This window comes from Halichoerus grypus, chromosome 3 (genome assembly GCF_964656455.1).
Source record: "Halichoerus grypus chromosome 3, mHalGry1.hap1.1, whole genome shotgun sequence".
Classification (NCBI taxonomy): Eukaryota; Metazoa; Chordata; class Mammalia; order Carnivora; family Phocidae; genus Halichoerus; species Halichoerus grypus.
Window position 1 is genome coordinate 49,122,140 of NC_135714.1, and position 23,183 is coordinate 49,145,322.

At 35.9% G+C, this 23,183-nt stretch overlaps 1 protein-coding gene across 25 annotated transcripts in view; it reads left to right on the forward strand.

Annotated features, from left to right (window-relative positions):
* Positions 1 to 23,183, forward strand: part of ADGRL3 (adhesion G protein-coupled receptor L3) — an 829,369-nt gene that overhangs the window by 523,181 nt on the left and 283,005 nt on the right. For all 25 annotated transcript variants that reach the window (XM_078068714.1, XM_078068715.1, XM_078068719.1 and 22 more), the window contains one exon: positions 2,726 to 3,526. In XM_078068714.1, coding sequence (XP_077924840.1) covers positions 2,726 to 3,526 — 801 coding nt within the window. The remainder of the gene's footprint in view (positions 1 to 2,725; positions 3,527 to 23,183) is intronic.

Consider the following 23,183-nt stretch of genomic DNA (forward strand, 5'->3'; position numbering starts at 1 on the left):
GGGTAAAAAGCAAGACTACTATGTTAAATAGTGGTATAAACTATAGTATTTTATAAATGAGACTTAGTCAAGCTATTTGAAAGCATCATGTGTATAATTACCTTCCTAACTTCCAAAGGGAAATATTGGTGTTCTTATTATGAATATTGTATTTCCTATGTCTATAGTTTGAAATTGTGTGTTTTTTTCAATCTTAGCTTGAATAACTTTTGCCTTATGTTTTCTAAGTCTGTACTGTGTTTTTTAAGTTTATAATATGATTGCTTTTTTAAAAAGTAATTTTACGAGGGGAATGTTTTTTTATTAAAAAAAAACTATGTTCAAAAAGCAAGTATGAGTGAAATAAATTATTTACTTTCAGTTTGGAAGAGGTGAATAAAAAGTGCTTGGCCAATACCGTACCATTAATCTATTCTCTTTTCTCCTTTCTCTCTGTACTTCTCTCTCTCCAATAGAAGTGGAACAAAAAGGTAATTAAATACCTTTCATAAATTATATACTATTTATAGGCTAAGTTATTTAACAGTTTAACATTTAAAATAATTTTGTATTAATTCTTATCTATTTTATGAAAATTTATTTACTACTTCTGCTGCTCAACTTCACTTTAACCTGTTGTGATGACCAGTGCTGGTTTGATCCTTTTATCCTAAAACAGTTTAATCATGTAAAATTTTCAACCGTGCATTTTCTTCCTCTTTACTTTTAAATAAATAGTCAGAAAATCCAGTAGATGGTGATGGATAGTGATTGCTTTAGATTTGTTTTTATTTCTACACTAGATAATTTTCCATAGCTCTGTTGTGGTCTCCCCATTCCTTTAATTTTTAACTATTGGTGGAAAAGGGGAGATGGTTTTCTGAAATAGCTTCTAAAAATTACTTTGGTAACCATGGGCTCATTATTAACCAACCTAAAGTTTATATACAATTTTGACAACAATGCCTATCCATTTTTTATAATTATAGTCATCATATTAGAAATTCTCCTAATCATCAATTTTATTATTGACTATAAATTGATGAAGGCCCTCTTTCTTTGCTATGGAAGATTTTGGTGGTCAGCTTTGCCCTTGAACTTTTCATTTCTACAAAAGTAAAACTTTGGACACTTTAGTAATGCACTTTCCTTTTTAATAACTTGCACATCCTCGCTGAGTATTATCTTAGATCCTTTTCCATTAGATCTAGGCTTATAGTTGCCATTAAAGAACTAATGACTAATATCAAGAGAACAATACTTTAATCATTAAAATATGGTTCAACATCCAAATTCCTTATGATTTCTAAATTTCTCCACCCAGTACCCTTCTAATCATTTCAAACATCACAGTGGACTGCATGATTATTTTTCAGTGCATTTGCTTTGCAAAAATACTAGAGCAGTGTTTCCCACAGCAGGTTCAGCAGAACACTACACTTTAAATAGGCTCTGTAGAAAGGGTTCCGTGATCAAATTAGTTTGTGAAATTTGTTCATCTTCCTTACTTCTGCCTTGGAGATTCACTGATGTACCAAAGCTATTAGAATCTCTGCCACAATTCTATTTAATATGATGTTTCTTAAACATATGACTAAGGATCCCTGTTTTCTTTCTGTGTAACATCTAGTTATACCACTTGAAACAGGTGCTTCAAGGACCACTCTTTGGGAAACATTGCTTTATAGCCTCTGCATTACAAGCCAGCCAAGGTTTCTTACCACTATTCACACAGTGTGCTACAGAATCATACTAAAAATGAAGTGAATCAGATAATTCCTGCCCATTTTCAATCTGAAGTATGAGCAGCAAAATATTGTAGCAAGTAATCTTGTTTTTTTAATGTTCTTCTCATGTAACAGTAAAAGGTACATGTTTTTAAGTTCCAATACTACTGTATTTAACAGGACATTTTTAACTGATTAAAATCTAGATCTTGGGTTCTCTTCTCTGTAACCTTTCACCTTTTCTTCTTTCCTTATTCCTTCTTTCCCTTCTTTTTCTTCCTTTCTCTTTTTCCTCCCAGTATCCATCCATCACTCATTTTTAATTGTGTGGGTTGCATGCTCTGTGTGTGCTATAGCAGCTTTAAGAGTTTTGGGTTTTTTTGTTTGTTTTTTGTTTTTGTTTTGTTTTGTTTTGTTTTGCTAGAAGATTCAGTGGCCTGTATTACAGGGCTCTTCTTTTCCTTTATTATTATCCTTAATTACTGTTGGTTTTCTATTTATTTATTAATGATAAGTTATCGAATGGCTAATGTCATCAGAGGGAAAACAATATATATATATTTAATTTCAAGTAAGATACATAAAATACTATGTATAAACGTTTGTATTTATTTTATGTCTATAGAATACATATTTATTTTATGTCTATAGAATACATATTTATTTTATGTCTATAGAATACATATTTATTTTATGTCTATAGAATACATAGACATACATCACACTTGTATATGTATATCCAAAAATATTGTATCACATGTTTACAAGGTAAAAATCAAAGGAAAACACAAGTACTCATTGAGAGGCCACATTTTTCAGCAACTGAAGTCAAAATGATTTTGAGCAAAAGTCAGAATTAATATGTAAGACACTTTGTGTACTCAGAAGAATGCAAGAAAAGAATTAAGTGGTGGTGGGTATCTCTTATTAGAGTTACATTCCATTTGGTGAAAAATAAAAATCTCTGACAAAATATTAAATTAATATATTTATTATTTTAACTCTTTCCCTTCCAACAGTTTTTCTTTGTCCTGGACTACTAAAAGGAGTATACCAGAGTGAACATTTGTTTGAATCTGACCACCAGTCTGGGGCATGGTGCAAAGACCCTCTACAGGCTTCTGACAAGATTTACTATATGCCCTGGACTCCCTACAGAACCGATACCCTGACTGAGTACTCATCCAAGGATGACTTCATTGCTGGAAGGCCAACTACAACCTACAAGCTTCCCCACAGGGTGGATGGCACAGGATTTGTAGTGTATGATGGAGCTTTGTTTTTCAACAAAGAGCGCACCAGGAACATAGTAAAATTTGATTTGCGGACTAGGATAAAGAGTGGAGAGGCGATCATAGCAAATGCCAATTACCATGATACCTCCCCTTACCGATGGGGAGGCAAATCTGACATAGACCTGGCAGTGGATGAAAATGGGCTCTGGGTAATCTATGCAACAGAACAAAATAATGGTAAAATTGTCATTAGTCAATTGAACCCTTACACCCTACGGATTGAAGGGACATGGGATACTGCATATGATAAAAGATCAGCTTCCAATGCCTTTATGATTTGCGGGATTCTGTATGTGGTCAAATCTGTATATGAGGATGACGACAATGAGGCCACTGGGAATAAGATTGACTACATTTACAACACCGACCAAAGTAAGGATAGTTTGGTGGATGTACCCTTTCCCAATTCATACCAGTACATAGCAGCTGTGGATTACAACCCCAGGGACAACCTTCTTTACGTATGGAATAACTATCATGTCGTGAAATACTCTTTGGATTTTGGACCTCTGGATAGTAGATCAGGTAAGTTTGACTTTTGCTGGTACTCAAGGGGGAGATACTTGCAGTTTGTTTTTGATAAGTTGTTTTTTTTTATATGTATGATTAGACTTACTCTGTTGTCTTCCTTCTGGCCTGAATACCTGAAAACTGTTCATTGTCTTTTCATCTAAGAAATGTTGCCATTAAGTACTTTCAGCTATAAGAATAAAGGTATAAGAAACTTTTTTCTCCCTTGTACAGCTAGTCTCCAATCTTAAGCCCTTCTCTGAAGGGCATTTTTATTATCAGCTGGTTAGTTCTTTGTGTAGTGAAGTACACAAAACCTTTACTAAAATAGAATGCCATCCTGTCTAATTAATTGTGACATGCCCTCAGAAGTGCTTTCCACTTGGAAAAATGTCAAGGGCTGCTTTGATATAATGCTTCAGGAGCCCTATGCCAATATATTCACTTTGCAGAGGGTGTCATATATGACCACCCAATTGGGCACATTGTCAGTTTGAGTGTGCACGTGTCCGAGTGTACCTAATTGATACATACAGAAAAATGTTTATAACTGATGAATATAGAAAAAGATAGACCTCAAATTTTATAAGAAAAAAACAATGCAAAACACTGCTTTGAGTAAACCAGAGATAATCTTTAATTCCAATTTTTTTTTAAGATTTTATTTATTTGAGAGAAGGAGAGAAAGCATAAGTAGGGGGGGTGGGATAGAGGGAGATGGAGAAGCAGACTTCCTACTGAGCAGGGAGCCTGACGTGGGGCTCGAACCCGGGCACCCCCCCAATTCTTTAAAGTTGTCTTTTTCCTCTCTAGGACATACCATTTCCTCTTAATGTTGTTTAAAGATAGTTGTAAATTGCTTTATTATTTTAAGTTTTTATTTACACAACTGAATAGAATTATCTAAGTTTAGAGGTTCAGTTATTTTAACTAGCAATAATGCTGTTCTTTATGATAAAGTATAATGGAAAACTAAGATATAGGTGTCTGAATTTTGATAGAAATATAGCAATTCAAAGATTACGTTTTGTCTTTCCGTACTTACATGTTAATATAACTTGTTTTCTGCACTGCTCTTACCATGCTTTTACTAGCATGCCGTTCTGCTTCCTAACTTAGTTCATTACATACATCTTCTTATAAAACTAGATTCTAAGTTCCATGTGGACACCAGTATAATAGATGGCGTACATAAATTAAAGGCTCAGTAACTCTTTGTTGAATGAATGAGTGAATAGCTTTCCACTTCTTACTCTGATAGAATGAGGAATTAGTTGGCATTTTCTCTAATCTCTGAGAGGCCTTAGGCAGAGTGACAGCAGTGGCCAGCAATGCTAATATTAGGCCTAAGTATGGAACAGCAGCAAAAGCAACTTCTCCTTACTAAATCCTCAAAAAATCTCCTAGATCAAGTACAGTACCTGGTTCACCGCTGTACAGGTAAGCTTTTTCAATTTGATACACCCTTCAGTTGAAGACCTAAGCAAAAGTCAACCATCTGGAGTATTCTGGGAAGGCTTTTTTTTCTTTTTTCATAGCTGTGATATTCTTAAATTAAAATTTATATTTTGTCAGTGAAAACTCTGTGTGTGGTTCTTAGCCTCTTCTGACTTTTAAATTGCAATAGGACATAATTTTAATTGCCTGCAGATAACAACTCATCTTTTCTGGTTAATCAGTGAAGAAGAGACAGTAACATGTTTCAAGTTTTATTTACTGAAAACATTATACATTATTTTTATCTCTAATAATAAATAGATTGAATTTAATTAGCTTTCCAGGTTTTGACTTGATGAATTGAAGCAAATTCTTAGTTTAGTTTTTTAAATTATCCTGAAAGAGCAAGACAATACCATAGTCCCTAGTATTTAGACTTGACACAAAGATATTTCCAATGGATATCAATATACTTATATGTGTGTGTATATTTATATGATCAGTCATTGTGGACATAAGGAAAAGTACACCACTCATTTAATTTTATGTGTTTATTTATGGGAGTTAAAATATTAAACCATCTTGCCCAAATACACTAGCATTCATGTTTGTTAAAAGGATGTTATTAAAGTGACAAACACTGAGAAATGGCAAAGTTCAGGTTTGAAACAGATTCCTAAGAGTTGTCCCTCTCTTTAAACAACAATGAAGACCTCATCTGTTTTGCAAAGAGTAAGATTCCATATGTATTAAATTTGTAAATATAATCACAAGAAAAATTATCAATTTTCATGCATTAATGCTCAGATTTAAAAGCCAGCATTTTGGTGTGGACTTAGTGGAGTTTAGAGGTGGAAAGAATAAGTGTAGAAGTAAATGTTATGCATTGTGTGTGTGGATATGAGAATTTCAATTAGCATTAATAGAGGCTATTCATCTTATTCCTCACAAACAGTTTCAGCTGGGTGTTTTTCTTTAGTAAATTAGGTTGACATTTTTCAAAGAAATTGCCTTTAGTGAATTCTTATTATGGATCTTCTCATGAGTTTATGTACAGCCAACTTACTATAAATATGTGAGGTCAAAAAGGCTAATTCTGAGTTTGTAGATCTAAAGTGTATTTGCTGTTGCCATCTGTTGGAAGCAAGCTTTTTTGCTCTGATTTTCACTGAGTTCTAATCAATGAAAATTCACACTTCTGAAGTTCTGATGCAAAGGGGTATCTATGTTATACTTCTACTGAATATCACTTTTCTGCACATTAAAAAATCTGGGTGCTAGAAGTTAGGGGGCAAGTCTGTTTCTCTTGTACACATAAAAATCCCTTGGGAAAGCATACACGCCAGTAGCCTGCTGCTCTGAAGGGAGCTTGGGAGTCTGAAGGACTTGGGTTTGAATTCTGCCTCCAGTGCTTGACTGTGGGCACGTTGCTCAGCTTCTTGGTCTTGGTTTTCTCAACTACAAAATGGAAAAAATAACCCGATCTCTGAAAATTATTGTTAGATTTTAATGAGATGATATTTGTGGTAGGTATAACAAACTTAACCAAATAGCTACAGACCAGCCCTGCAAAAATTGTTCTCATCCACATTTTCTAAATGAGGAACTTAAGACACTATAGCTCATATCACTCAAAAACCCCACAGCTATTGAAGTGCAACCCAACTCCAGATTCATGTTCCCTCCTATGACACTGGTCATGGAAAGTGTGTTTACTGAGGCTGTGCCTCTAGATTCGGTCATTTGATGGAAGTGATCTCAGTCTCCCCATATGCCAGGCACTCTCTAGATGCTAATTTGTAGTTCTCACGGTACGATTACCATAGATTAGTGCTCTGAAAAGTTGTATCTGTTCTTCAACCATGAAATCGGATGTATTTTCTCTTTTTCACAAGAATCCATTTTAAATTTTGAAATGGTGAACTTTAAGAGGAATGACAAGGAAAACAGTGTCTCAGAAATATCCTAAAAGTAGTTTCAGAAATCATTGAACTTCAGTCCCTTACTTTTCCCAGCACCCATTTTCAAACTGCTAAGTGTCCTTCCTTTGTTGAGTTGGCTCAGCTGCAGGACATCGGTCTGTGTTCTTTTTCAAAGGAAACCATCCTGGGAATGGTACAGTCTGTGAAACAGGTTGTTTTCAACAATAGCTGAATAAACCAATTAATATTAATGCAATTTTTTAAACTTGTTTTCCAAATGTTCATTGTGAATTTTAAGTGAAGTTCCTCCTTGAAAAGTGCTTTAATGGGCCTGCTCTTCTGGGCCAAGTTTTAAAAAGCTTAAAATTTGTTCTCGTTTTTGTCTAAAAATTTTCGGAACTGTCATCATATATTTTGCATTACATTAAATGCAAGTTTGTCAGCATTTTCAGTAGTCTTCCAGTATGAAAGTAATGGAAAATGAACCCGTATTTATGTGATATTGCTATTCACATAATAATTTATATTTGCAAGTTTTGTAGAAGCAGTTTTTAATAATATAGTTCTGTCTCACATGCTAAAGAACATACAAATGCAAAGAATTTCCAATTTATAAAAAGCTTTTGCTCCAGAACTAATGAGATTTTGATTCACGTTGAAATAATCTTGTTGAAACTGTTTCAGTCATTTTTGTTTACAGGTCCCTAGGTAGTGCCTGATACATAGTAGGTGCTCTGTCAAGATCTGTTGAATGATTTAAGAAATCAAAGAATGAATTATCAGAGAATAAGAATATCAGTCCCAAAATTTGTTTTATGAGGATACATATATGCCTTTCAGGTAGTCCCCTTCACTGTTGGCGTCACACTTCTGTACTCTAGAAGTTTTGTGATTCATCCCAGTTACTCCCCACCCCCAGCACCTACACTCAGCTTCTTCCCTTCTTCACTCCGATTGGAAAGAGCTTTGGTAACCTTAAGCAACTTTAGCAGGTGTTAGGGAGACGTGCCAAAGCACATTAACACCTAATGCGCTTTCTTTCAGAAGTAATTAGAAGAAATTAAAGTCGGTAGTCTTACAATAGGGAAGAAAGTGAGCAACTGTTCAATGAATTTTATATTCAGAACATATTCTCAAATTTTTCAGTTGACGAATTCCAGGATTTTCTTCAAGTCCAAAAAAACGGAACGTGTGTTATATTCAGAAATGAATAATAATCGTATTCTGTTGAAAACATATTTTGTCTGCAGAACAGCGGGTTCAGTTTGGGACACGTGTATCAAAACTGCTTGGAAGCATTAGCACCTGAGTATAAAGTAAATTTAAAAGTGCTTCCTCTCTTTTTTTTCTGAGCAGAAAACCATACCTAGAGCTATCAGATCTAGAATTTTTTTTTTCAAATGTACTTTTAACTCGAGCCTTTTTCCTATCTTATAAAATATGACATGAACTATATTTTCATCATTGCCTTCAGCTGGCTGTCTTGTAAGATAGTCATTCAAGCCCTCCAAATAATACTTAGCTGTTCCACAGGTTATTTGAGTGATTCTCAGGTGGGCATTGTAATTCTAGAACTACCTTATATCCTGATACATCCAGTGTGAGCGAGGCAGTTGCATTACCTACCCTTAGCTATTATTACTTGTGGACTGACTTTCACTCTTTAGTTCTTTGTCCCAAACTGCCTTATGCCGAGTCCATTATTCATTAATATTAAACAGCTTAACAATAACCCACAACCCTCGGACCAACTCATTATTCATTAATAAATAAGACTGAGATGTGAGGTATTTTCTGGTGACTCTTCCTCTTCTGGTTCGCTTCTCAACTTCTTCATACAACAATCTAAACTTGCCTTGCCAAACATACAGAGTTTTCCAGTATTTGCTACTGAAGGAGGAGGAAGTAGCTTTAGGTTGATGATAAGAATACTCAGAGAAGCCCACTTCCAAAAATTTCCTAAAGTTAGCATTTCTAACAGATCTAAAAATCTGTTGGTTGAGATTTCATGAAACACATCAGGCAATCAGGATGAACAACAGAACAATAAAGACATGCAGTTACTGTTTTATGACTGTTCTTCTGCTTCCTGAACACAATCCATATTTTCTTGAAAGCCATTTGAGATTATGTAAATATATCCTTTCTTATATGCTGAAGATAACAGAAGCTAAAACAACAAAAAGCCTACACAGAACAGTTTAACAATGCAGATAAGGTGAACCTTCTGTCCTTATAATATGCTAATTAAGTGCATTTGTATCTCTGGTACGGGCTGTGACTATGTAGTGATGAATAAGAACTTTAAACACACATGACACCTCGTTAAAATGTAATTTTCACATCATATATCTGGGCCCTTTACTTTGACAGCTGAGTAATGTGAGTGCTGGGCAGAGAATCCTGAACATTTTGAAACTGTCACGTGTTTCATAGGTAGCTGAATCTGCTTCCCGAACGGTTTAGTTAAATATGGTGCACCCTAATCACAAAATAGAGCCTGAAAGGAGCCAGATCTTAAATCAGACTTGTCCTGAGCCTGTGGGTTAGGATTGCTTCACAGTTCCACGTGAGAAGCTACATTGTCGCTACAGTTTAATTTACCTCCGTCTTAGTAACTGAGTGAGCTTTACAAAAAGAAAAAATAGTCAGCTACTTGTTGCTCATTTCATCCCGGTCTGTATTTTTATGCATCAGCTGCTGCCAGGTGTGCACAGGAGCCCCTGTCTTCCTCCCGGTGCCGCTTCCTCCCGGTGCCGCCTGGAGTGCCGGCTCCAGCCTCAAGGCGTTGCCGCTGGTGCTTTTTCAGGGAGTCCAGCCAAAACTTGCGAAATGTGCCCTCGCTAGTCCACTGCCCCTCAACATCAGCTGAACTCTCTTCTGTTTGTCTTTACCTGTCTTTTGTTTTCCTTTCTTCATAACTGAAGGTTAAACCTTTTCAGAATGACACCTTCTGCTTTTCAGGCTCTGAATATCAAATCACGGAGCAAAGCTTGACCTGCCTTTTTACAGCCAAGCCCGCCGTTAGCCATTAATCGGACATGTAGGAGACAAGAGGCAAAGGATAAAGAGGTTCACAAATTTATTATGGGTTTTTTTTTTTTTCTAGAGTGATGTCCCTGATAAATGTATAATTATTAGAAATGTAATCAAAATCGTTTCTACATGCAACAAAAAGATGATTTACTTGTGAATAAGCTTCCCAACTCACACCAGCTGTCCCTTCCGTAGCCATTTCCCTGCTCATGAGCACGTCCAGCAGAGGGCAGGCAGGTGGAACTGAAATAGTTTTGCTGCTCATTATTCGCACATCTCCTCAGGGTTGGCAATAGTGACTAAAATGAGATTTCTGATTATCTAAAAGTTCCACTTCGGAATACTCTGCATCTGTCCACATTAGCATGGGTAAATGAGAATTGATTTTATTATATAGCAAAGCCTGACATTTGCTTTATTTCTTTGGTTTTTTTGTTTGTTTGTTTGTTTTTCCTTCAAGTATTAGGTGATGGTCAAGTACCCTAGAATAGGGTTGACCATCAAAAGTATGACTTTAAGGACAAGGGTATTTCCCTCTTAAGTACTTTTCTATCAGGAAGCTAAATTCTCAAATTATAATGATTAATGACCAAATAATTTAAGATACATAAATGACAGGTAAAATCTGTGTTGTACAGTTTTTGGGGAGAGACCTATCAGATTCCCCTAAAAAACAAGTGGAGAACATTTCCTTTTTATTTGCTTAGATAAGAACTCTGCCTGTTTCTCTTTATGCTCTTCAATAGTACAATTCATGGTCGAACTTTTTGCATCCACTTACCCCAATTAAGATACAAATTAAAATTATCCAGTCCTTTCTCTCTGAAATGTCTTGTGACTGAAATATTTTAGCCTTAAAATTTGGATTTTTAAAAATAATGTTAGAAAAAAATGATGCTACCAAAAATATACAGACATGAGTGAATTGTTAGGTATTTGTTGATTTCATGATTTAGAATGATCTCTTATGCTAATTTTTTTAAATATAAGAAATGTCTTTGAAGAAACTTTTGCCTTTGAAAAAAAAAGAAAATGGCACTTTATTATTTTTTTTTTAATATTTATTTATTTGACACAGAGACAGCACAAGCAGGGGGAGCGGCAGGCAGAGGGAGAAGCAGACTCCCCACTGAGCAGGGAGCCCGATGCGGGACTCGATCCCAGGACCCTGGGATCATGACCTGAGCTGAAGGCAGACACTTAACCGACTGAGCCACCCAGGCGCCCGAAAATGGCACTTTATTTAGAAATATCCTATTCAATAAAAAATATAAAATGGACTGTGGTTTTTAAAAACAGTAAACTTTCCAAAATCTATGCTAATATTGCTATATAACTACATACTTACATATTAAACAAAAAATTTACACTTTTATATTTTATGAGAAGCCCACCAAGAGACATAAGTGGTAATGGTTTAGGGAGAGGAAACTTGAAAGTGGAATTGGAAATACTAAGAAAAAGCCAAAGATTAAAAGTGACATTCAGGCACATAATCAGACTTGCTATAGAAAGCAGAAGCAGGAAGTCAAACTGGCTTTAAGTGAGAAGCCCAGTAATTCATTGGTCCTCCCTCCCTCCTGTCCTTCTTTCCTTCTGTCCTTCCTTCCTTCCTTCCTTCCTTCCTCCCCGTTTTTAGTAAAAGAAGCCCTCTCTTGTCAGAAAAGGACAGTTTTACTCTGGAATTTTAATCAAATGTGACCCATTCAATTATGTGTTTCAGCTATTGGACATATTAAACAATTCTTGAGAATTTAATTGCTCAAAAATTATTTTTATATCATCTTCACTGAATTTTCTCCTGAATATGAATGTATTAACTTGCTATGTATTCTGGATTCTTACGATAGCTTTTAGTATAATCATACTTTTTAAGCTTTCAGGAACATGGCAGAGTACCTCAGTGGATGAATAGGACTACTGACTTGGCTGATCATGTTCCAGAATTAGAAATTTAAAATACCACAACAAGGGTTCAAACATGTATTGCAGGGGCGCCTGGGTGGCTCAGTTGGTTAAGCGACTGCCTTCGGCTCAGGTCATGATCCTGGAGTCCCGGGATCGAGTCCCGCATCGGGCTCCCTGCTCTGCAGGGAGTCTGCTCCTCCCTCTGACCCTCCCCCCTCTCATGTGCTCTCTCTCTCATTCTCTCTCTCTCAAATAAATAAATAAAATCTTTAAAAACAAAAACAAAAACAAAAACATGTATTGCAGTATGGAAAAGCTTATAACTTTCTAAACCTAACGGTGAACAAGAAGATTTATATATGAATGAAGGTGGGGGTTTTAGTTCTTGGATTTAATGAAAAAGATAAGCCAATCAGAAGAGATATATGCTTTAAATTGTTGAATTTCAGGACAGAATTCACAGAAGGGGGACACCTGGGTGGCTCAGAGGGTTAAGCATCTGCCTTCAGCTCAGGTCATGATCCCAGGGTCCTGGGATCGAGTCCCGCATCGGGCTCCTTGCTCAGTGGGGAGCCTGCTTGTCCCTCTGCCTGCCGCTTCCCCTGCTTGTGCTCTCTCTCTCTCTCTGATACATAAATAAATAAAATCTTAAAAAAAAAAAAAAAAAGAATTCACAGAAGGAATATAAAAGCATTCATCTAGTGGAGTTGCATGGTATATTGAGGTTAGAGTCTAAAGTATCAAAGTAAAAATTAAACATAATCAAATGATTTTTGAAAGTCCTTTAATAGTTTATAAAATATAGTGAGTTTTTGAAATATATATATATCCCTATTGAGTGCTGAGATAGTAGGATATATTATGTGCAATGTATATTCTACATACTAAAAAGTACATTTACAAAGTATAAATTTATAATATTTTAATTATATAACTATTTGAATTCATGTCAAGTAAATGTATCTGTGATATACAACTTTTCTATACTAACAAAGGGAGTTGCATAGTTATTTCTGTGTGGATAAATCCATTCTGTGAGAACTTTTTACCCCAGTGTATATATTCTTTTAGATCGTTTATTAAATTTCTCAATGGTGCAACTAAAAAAGTCATAGGGTATAAGAATATTTAATGATATGAAAAAATGTTCATTATGTATTGCTAAAATTTTGGTATTTTTTAAAAGCAGGTTTCAATGATTGGAAATTTATTTTTTATTTTTTTTATTTTTTTAAAGATTTTATTTATTTATTTGAGAGAGAGAGAATGAGAGAGAGCACATGAGAGGGGGGAGGGTCAGAGGGAGAAGCAGACTCCCCGCTGAGCAGGGAGCCCGATGCGGGACTCGATCCAGGGACTCCAGGATCATGACCTGAGCCGAAGGCATTTGCTTAACCAACTGAGCCACCCAGGCGCCCTGGAAATTTAGATCATTATGCATTTTATCTACTTTTGCTTATATTTGAAGATTTCTATAAAAAGCTTTTAAAAATTTATGAGAAAAAGCATTTTAGTAGTGATATTAGTAGTATATATTTTAGCAAGTATATAGTTCAAAGTTTAAATGGAAGTTAAGCTCCAAATTGTTCAGATTTGAGCTTTTTTGGGTTTTTCCAAATTTCTTTAGTGAATATGTTGTCTTTGAAGTAGTGAAATACATTTCTAAAAATTGAGCTAATACTCCACATGGATAGAATACTGATAATCTAGAATTCTATGATGGAATGTAAGAAGACCTTCTAATTGTGTCAGGACAGTCACTAACTAATTAATTAGCACTAGGTCTCACAAATAAGAAAATGTCAAAGTCTTACTGAGAGAATAAAACTGTAAGAGAGGAGACTTACTCTATTTTTAGTTTTTTGGTATTTTTGTGTTTTTCTTTGTTAGAAAAGAAAAATGTGTAGTTCTTAAAAGTATTAGACATTCCTAGAGGCTTGGCTTCTACTCCTCGGTTACAGAGCCCTACAAAAGTATGTAACACAGATTGAATCTACTCTCATATAGAAATATGGGATAACAAAATAGGCTGATCTCTCACTCCAGAGACCTTAGAAATAGTTCCAATGTTTCACTAAATTATTTGGTCTAGTGGTACTGTATTGATTTTAACTAAACTGTTCAAACCATAAGTTTTCACCTGTTGTTTGTAAGGGTGAACATTGAAAAGGGAAAAACATAAAAAGAAAACCATAAGTTTTGTGGAATAACAAAAATTCAGTCAAGTAAAATTTTAAGATCTAATTGGTTTTATTGAACAATTCATGAATCAGGCAGCAAGCCATCTAGCAAGTAGAAATGAGCTCTAAGGAGCTGTACAAAATGTAAGGCTTTAGGGGTGCCTGGGTGGCTTAGTGGGTTGAGCTTCCAACTCTTGATTTCAGCTTAGGTCATGATCTCAGGGTCTTGGGATTGAGCCGGCATTGGGCTCTGCACTCAGCGAGAGTCTGCTTGTCCCTCTCCCTCCCACATCTGCCCCTCCCCCCCTTAAATAAGTAAATAAAATCTTTTAAAAAAATGGAAGACTTTATAGGCAGGAAGGGGAAGCTTAAGGAAAGAATAGATTATGTCATCTTCCTTTAGGAGTTGGAGAGGGTCTATGTGGCAGATTACCTCATTGGTGCTGACTAGAAAATTCCAGACTAACTGGTTAAGACAACATTCCTGCAAAAATTTGAAACTGGAATTAGGTTAAGTATTAAACCTTGGTTTGGTGATGTGGGTTTAGCACAAGTGACTCTATTTCAAGTCTGTTGTTTCTTTTTAATAGTTTAAATATGACAATATTGAATATGAATGAAAGGAGAGTCAACAATTCTAATCAGAAATGAAACTTTTTTTTTACTTTTAGCGTTGACAATAAAACAGTCAATATTATTATTTTTCATTTATACACATATCCTTTTTATGTTCATGCTTATATTTCTTAGGAAAGAGTAGTTAAGTATGGTCATTGAACATTGACTATTAGCCATTAAAACAAGATATTTGATGAATATTTTTGATGAGAGAGAAGCACTGATGGTCATTTTCATGGTATAATGTTAAAAATCATTTATGCAGAAAGTATTAGAATGTTTTATCACAATTTTGTGTAATTATTTTGGGAGGCAAATAACTTTGTTCTAGTGATCAGTGGGTTTAAATATTTTGGAAGCCTCTTTTTATATTTCTTCGTATAATAAAATTTCAATGTGTGCAAATTGATTGCAAATAACTGATGCCTAAGTTATATGGGATAATGGATCTCAAAGTGTGGTCTAAGGAACTTGTTACAGATGCAAATTCTCAGGTTCCATCCCAGATCAAATCAGTAACTCTGGGGATGGATACCAGTAATTATTTTTAATAACCTGCTAAATTTGAGAATTACTGTATAATCCATAATCCCTACAAGGTTAGTATATACTATAGAATATAATAAAAACATTAAACTGTTTTTCTTTGTTTTGTTTTTAGAATTTCTATGACTATTTTGTTGATTGCCTTTAAATAAGTGATTCCCATTTCCTATTTACTGACTACTGCAAAGAGGCTCTATAACTCACTACTGGGGAAACATGTTAAAAATTCAGATTTCCTGGGGCGCCTGGGTGGCTCAGTCATTAAGCGTCTGCCTTCGGCTCAGGTCATGATCCCAGGGTCCTGGGATCGAGCCCCGCATCAGGCTCCCTGCTCAGCGGGAAGCCTGCTTCTCCCTCTCCCACTCCCCCTGCTTGTGTTCCCTCTCTCGATGTGTCTCTCTCTGTCAAATAAATAAATAAAATCTTTTAAAAAAAGTGCAGATTTCCTGTCTGTTTCCCATCTCATCATCCCTAAGATGTTGATTCAATATATGCAGTGAGGCCCAGAGATAGTATTTTTTAGAGTCGGTTCTGGGTTTGGAAAGGAATCACTACTCTAGATTCTCCGATGTTTAAATAGGATTTATATCTTAGCTCAAATATTATCTTAATGCATTAAGAATCTGTGGAGCAATATATGTTAACTACCCCTCTCTAGGCTAAGGCTTCTCTGGAAGTAAAATGTATCACTTTGTTATATTAAATGACCCTGTTTTGTGTCCTCATAGAATTACTACCTGTGTGGTTGACAGAAAAGAACAGCAGTGTGATACAGGATGGATATGTCCCCTCTCAAGCTTGTCCTGGCAAAGCAAGGTGCCATTCATCTTCACCTTGAATAGCTGGAATAAATTAACACAGTGAGAAGAGCAATAAGACTCTAGACAATCATGCAGTGCTTTGCAACCGCTCATGGTCTGTTCATGTGTTGGGAAAACAAAACAAAACAAAACAAAAAAAGGTGGAAAATGAGGAGGGAAACAAATTAGACCTGTCACTACAGTTGAAGGAATGTAGTAACCAGGAGAATCCTATCCTCACCATGAGCAGAACCTCAGACTTCTATATTTTAATTTAGGGCAAAGTTTTCTTTCATACACAAAAGTAGGGGTAGGTAGAATTCTGAATCTTTCATTTATGTTTGTAACTTGCCACATGTACTAACACCTAGTCTGCGGCATATGATCTGTCCATTCCCACTGACTTTCCTAAACATGGACAGATGAAGAGCTCTTTGGAAACGCTGTGCTCTGTCTGAGTCTAATCACTCTTTCTGATCCTGGTCATTTACTCTGGCTATTCAAGGCTGTCACGAGTGGCACTCAGCTTTGCCAGCTGAGATCTGGGCAAGTGCAGAGAACGTTCTTGTCCTCAATCAGGCTGATACGTAACCTTTATGTGGTCCAGTCCCCTGCTGTTCTGCATGTTCTCCTTTAAGACAGAAATATCTGGTGGCCTTGACCCAATAGGACTGTACATTTTCAAATGTGAATCCATTGAATTAAATATTCTGACGTGCTTAAAGGAGACTCAAAATTGTATATCTTTTTTTTTTCATTTTTAAATTGAAATTGTGCATGGGGGTGCTCTCTCACTGAATGAAATAACTATTTTTAAGAGAAACTTTTCTTTAGGTTACATTTCCCCTTCACCTATTTTTTTGTATGTATCGTCAGAGTTAACCCTAGAAGTATTTGGCTTAGCTCACTGCAGTGAGTAGTTGTTTGTTCTAAAGATCTTTTCTTTCGTTTCCTTTAATTCTTATTATTTTACACCAACTCTTCCCCCAGTTTAGAGCTGAAAATGCAGTCATTCTCATTGCATGAAGTTTGATTTATTTGTTTAGACTGTATACTGATTAGGATGTAAAATATTTCTGCTGTTATTCCTATTTAAAAGAGTATGAAATAGGGCACCTGGGTGTCTCAGTTGGTTAAGCGTCTGCCTTTGGCTCAGGTCATGATCCCAGAGTCCTGGGATCGGGCCCCGCATCGGGCTCCCCGCTCCACGGGAAGCCTGCTTCTCCCTCTCCCACTCCCCCTGCTTGTGTTCCTCTCTCGCTGTGTCTCTCTCTGTCAAATAAATGAATAAAATCTTAAAAAAAAAAAAAGAGTATGAAATAGGGCGCCTGGGTGGCTCAGTTGGTTAAGCGACTGCCTTCAGCTCAGGTCATGATCCTGGAGTCCCGGGATCAAGTCCCACATTGGGCTCCCTGCTCAGCGGGGGGGGTCTGCTTCTCCCTCTGACCCTCCCCCTCATGTGCTCTCTCTCTCTCTCTCTCTCAAATAAATAAATAAAATCTTTAAAAAAATAAATACAAAATAAAAGAGTATGAAATAGCAAAAGTAATAAAAAATGTAAAGCCTCACACAAACCTTACAAGTATTTTTTTGCATTTCTAAACTATAGGAAAAAGGAAAATCTAAAAGATGGATCAGTTTCTTGTTTTACTAATAACCATCATGATTATTTATTTTAGATTCTAAGTATATTCTCTCTGAGATAATTTGGAGGCCTTTTAGATTTCCTTAATTTACATAATAAGGCTAAAAAATTTTACATAATTCACTGTTAACAAATACTTGCCAAATTCCTAATTTTGTGTCTAGCTCTGTACTCAAGATCTTAATGAATTAGAGTGAACATGTGATGGAATTGATCCTTTTAAATTCTGAAGCAATTCTTTTTAGCCTTCAAGTGGACTGATTATATACTGCTTGAAATGGGATGAGGAGGGCAGAGCTACCCTTTGGCAGAGTACCGATGAGGATGAGTACTATAGGCAGAGATGTAATGCTGACTGCATCCCAAATTTGTGAACACCCTGTTATTTGACATGCACAGCTTACACTAAATTCCTTTCTTTTTCCATTAATGAGAAGGAATAATATTCACTGATTCAGTCTGTGGCACTTGGCTATTATTTGCTGAGCTGTATAAACAATGAGCAGCTGTATCATTGTTTATATTACATGATTTTGTTTATTCATTTAAAACACTTTATGACAGTAGTGTGGCTTAGCAGCATGCTTATGGTAATGAAGAAGTTAATTAGCAATATTGAGCAAGACTTCAAGAGATGAGTTTTAATAAGTAGTGCTAAAAATATTACAGTAGTCATCCACAGATAAACATAATAAGCCTCAGACAAATGAGAAAAACGGTCAGATTACAAGAAAAATCACGTTAGACTCCTTTGCTTTCGGTTTCAAAAGAATAGTACAGATAAACACATACTCATTCACATACTGAGGACAGTGACTGTAATTCCCCTGTTGTTTTATTTTTCCCATAACATAAAGCTACTATATGAGTAGAAAATGGAAGATTACTTTAACAAAAAATAAGCAATTATCTTTTAATAACAAATTCACTCTGATAGAATGGTCTGCCAGTAAAGAAGTCAGACAGCTTACCAAGAATCTAGAATTAGATGAGCTCTCCAACCCAGAAATACTGATAGACATAGTCTGAGTGTGTTTGTCGGCTTCATTTTAGAGCCAAAGAAATCTTAATTCAAACACCAGGAAATCCATAATTGGAAAGAATCCCATAGTTACTGCTGATATTTTCCTCTAATTATAAGTGACTTTGAAGCATCATAAGCCCACTTAAGAACTCTGGATTTTGATAAGAGAAGTATTCCCAGGCTCTATTGACTAGACCTGGTATTATCAGAAATTCACTTGTGTTTGGCTGTGCATTAGAGTGTCATGTAGTATTTGATATAATGATATGAAAATGCTAGTATTGCAGTGTGTTAATACAGCATCAGTTTTGCCTAAGGGCCAAACAGAGGTTAAACATACACTGTTTGGCACTAGTAACTTAGCAGATACTATGACTCATTTTGTGAATTCATTATGATTGGGGCAAGTGTTGTTGCTTTGCTGTATTTATTTATTTATTTATTTATCTATTTATTTATTTTATTTATTTTTATGCCACCATAAGCAGTGTCTCCTCTCCAGGCCAAGCTGAACGGGTGATTAAGTATTCCCAGAGACTGAAGAGGTTACTTTTAATCAGAAAAAGGGATTTTTTTTTTCTTATTTATAAATATCATATATATGGGTCTCATATGAGTGAGAAATACCAAAAGTTATTAAAGCCAAGAGAAGTTCGGTTGGTCGTAGGTGATATTTTAAAAATCGATGGTTCCAGGAAATTGTATATAAAGCCTGCCAATGAGGATTCTTTGTTAGATGAGTCATGACCATACTCAAAATATTTGATTTCATTTGTTGATCATTCAGTGAGTGTCTGTAATGTGCAAAATGCTTCCCTGAGTGATGTGGGAGTTAAAGTAAGAGCCAGGGCCCCGTAGGTGAGAAACTTATCATTGAGTTAGGGAGGCAACACACCGGAACAAAGTCCAGTCGTGACAAGTAACCAAATTGTGTAGTAGTTTTTTTTTTTATAAAACCTACCAAATTAATATACTAAATCTTAATAAAATAATAAATCTTGCAAGATCAATCAGAGTCAGCCTAGAAGGTGGTCTTCTGGGCATGTTGACAAGCTTTGTCATTGACCCTCTCCTGCTGAATATTTTAAATCAATAACTTTGATGAAGATAGAGAAGATGTGACAATTTGCATTGTTGGAGGACAGGTTATAGGGAAAGAATATACAAATAGACCAGATTATAAAGTCAGGAATCAAATGGGTATGGACAAACGTTATCAAGGACCTAAAGTGAAAAAGATGAAATCGAGTCCTCTGTTTAGGTTTGTTTGTTACATAATTCCAATATGAGAAGATTCTGCTAGATGGTTGTTCATGGGGCGGGGGGCGGGTAGGGGGAGAACTTCAGTCATTTTCAGCCAGCAAATTCATATTAGTTGACTCACTCTTTGCCAGTCACTGCATAATATACTGGGGATGAAATGACTCAAACATAGTCAGTCCCCACAGTCAGTCAGTCACAAGCTTATGGGATTTGGGGAACCATGGATTAAATTTGTATCAGTAATTTGGGTTATGAGGTGGGAAAGATGAATGCAGTCTTCAACTGTGTTGATGATATAGATGACGATGATGATAATAATAATAATGCATCTAGAATAAAGGATAAAATTTCATGCTTTTCCCATTTGGTCAGGCCATTTCCTAAGAATTTGTTTCAGAACTTTTGGGCACCAGATTTTAAGAGCAATGCCAACATGTGAGAGTTCATCCAATGGAGGACACTTCCATTGTTGTATATTCTGGGAAGTATGATCCATTTGATGAAAGGTGGAAGGAATAGGATACTTAGCTAAAGTCTGTGAAATCTGATTGGCTGTGATTGGCTCCTTAACTTACTAATTGTGGGACTTTGGGCACCTCTCCTGCCTCAGTACCCTCATGTATAAAATGGGAATTGTAATAGTACCTTCATCTCAGATTTGTTAAGGAGAGTTAGTGAGTTAATATTTGTAAAGTGTTTACAACAATGAATGGAACATGGTGACATACAAGTCTTAACTGCATAAATGGCTAGATAGATAAGTAGATGGAGAGTGAGATTATTGATGGATAAGGGGGTTTAGGAGGAAAAAAAGAGGTATCTTCAAATATCTGAGGAGAAGTCTGTGGATGAGAAAAAATTCATACTTCATTCTTCCTACAGGGAGCATTAGCAAGTGGTTAGAAACCACAGAGTGAGGACAAATCAAATTCTTGTATAAAATATAATTTAATTTTTAAAAAATAATTCAGCCAATTTTAAATCTACGATGCTTTCCTCCTTCCTACATGTTGGTTATTTCCAAAATGATGCAAAACGTGGAAAATGAGCCTCAACAACTCCATAACTTGACACCTTTCACATGAAGTAGGTGACAATGTTTTTAAGATCTAAACAAATTTCAGAAATATTATAAACTCCTAACATGGAAACAAAATATATTCTTAATAACGGTTTGGAATCTAACTAAGTCCATGCCATGTTGAGTCATGACTTCCTATTGACTGATAATATAGTTGACTTACAGCGGTAGCCAGAAATCATGGGGTCTGTTCCAGGAACTCTTCTGCCAGAGATTTTCAGAATAAATTCAAATAATTTTCTTGGTCTCTCTTTTTCTTCAACCAAATAAAATTTCATCAGTGCAGTGCTACTACTAACATGATCAGGGATTTCTTATGGTAACTGTCATATTGCAGTGACTTCATCCTTCTCAAAGTGTTTGATTATCCGTAATGGTTTTAGTGAAACCTCTCTTGCTAACATTAATTTAATGTAACATTTTCAGAATAAAACCCTGGTCATGAAGAAACAGTGGAGCTTTTGAAATGGTATTTGTAAAAATTACTTCCTTAAAAGGGCATTGTTTTTGTTCCCCTAGTATGCTAAGCTTACAATATTTTTAGGCCATCCATAAATAATCCAGAAAACTAAGAGTGTTGGCATATGTACTGACACTGTGGCTCAGTGATTGATATTAGCTGTGTAGCCTTACATAATTGGACAATGGAAGTTTTCCATTATGAACTTGAAGCTATATACCTAAGATAGTTATATACTTATATATACTAACTGGAAAATATTTACAGCTTCATCTGTAGAATTGTTGGTTTTGTGTCTCCGCTGACATGTACCTGCATTAATGCTAATAGAAAGTCATTCATTACTGTTTTGGTTGTTGTTTTCAAAAGCACCTCTTTCTCCTTATTAGAAATGTGTAAGGTTTGGGGCCCTGGGTGGCTCAGTCGTTAAGCATCTGCCTTTGGCTCAGGTCATGATCCCAGGCTTCTGGGATGGAGCCCCACATCGGGCTCCCTGCTCGGCGGGAAGCCTGCTTCTCCCTCTGCCACTCCCCCTGCTTGTGTTCCCTTTCTCACTGTGTCTCTCTCTGTCAGATAAATAAATAAAATCTTAAAAAAAAAAAAAATGTGTAAGTTTTGGAATGTGATCAGTAAACAGTTTTTAGCATCAATAAATAGTTCTCATTCTTCTTCCTACAGTTCAAGCATTCATTCATGGATTAGTTCATTTTGTTTTGAGTGAGGTTATTTGGTGGGTGCTGTGTCTGGATTTAACATATATAGAAGTGGATTTTTACCAAAAATGAATGCAGTCCACTTCAGGACACAGACTTTTTTTTTTTCTTTTTTAAGTTTTTATTTATTTATTTTAAGAGAGAGAGAGCACAAGCAAGGGGGAAGGGCAGAGGGAGAGTGAGAAGCAGACTAGCAGGCTCCCGCTGAGCAGGGAGCCCAATGGACCTGGAGCGTGATCCCAGGACCCTGGGATCATGGCCTGAGCCAAAGGCAGATGCTTAACCACTTAACTGATTGAGCCACCCAGGCCCCCCTGAGGACACAGACTTAAAATGAATAAACCAAATGGAGAAAGAATAGGAAAAGCATTCATAAAATGATGAAATAATACTCAAAACGGTAAAAAGGTGTGAGAGACCCAGGGGAATAAAAAAAAAGATGGAAGATCTTTGGTAAGGCACCCTTAATTTAGTTATTACTGCCATTAGCCAACAAAGTATTACATTCCCCATAGCTTTTGTTTGTTTTTATTTTTTAACAAATGACCTACCTGAAAAGGACATCATCATATTGGATAGTATAAAGATTGAATTTAAAAAACTGTAGTTTTTTGTTTGTTTTCCCACAGATGACCTCATAAACCAATAGGATATTTTTTTTTACCTTAAATGAGTTTCTGATCAGAAAACAAACAAAATATTCTAATGTTTGCCCATTATGCTTTCACATATTTATTGTAATATAATTTCTTAGTTGATAGTTAGATTTTGAGAGCCATTCCCCTTTTTGAAAAAATACAATGGTATTCATCATGTGGTACCCAAAAATAATTCTTTTTTTTTTTTTTTTTTTAAGATTTTATTTATTTATTTGACAGAGAGAGAGATAGCGAGAACAGGAACACAAGCAGGGGGAGTGGGAGAGGGAGAAGCAGGCTTCCCGCCGAGCAGGGAGCCGGATGTGGGACTCGATCCCAGGACCCTGGGATCATGACCTGAGCCGAAGGCAGACGCTTAACAACTGAGCCACCCAGGCGCC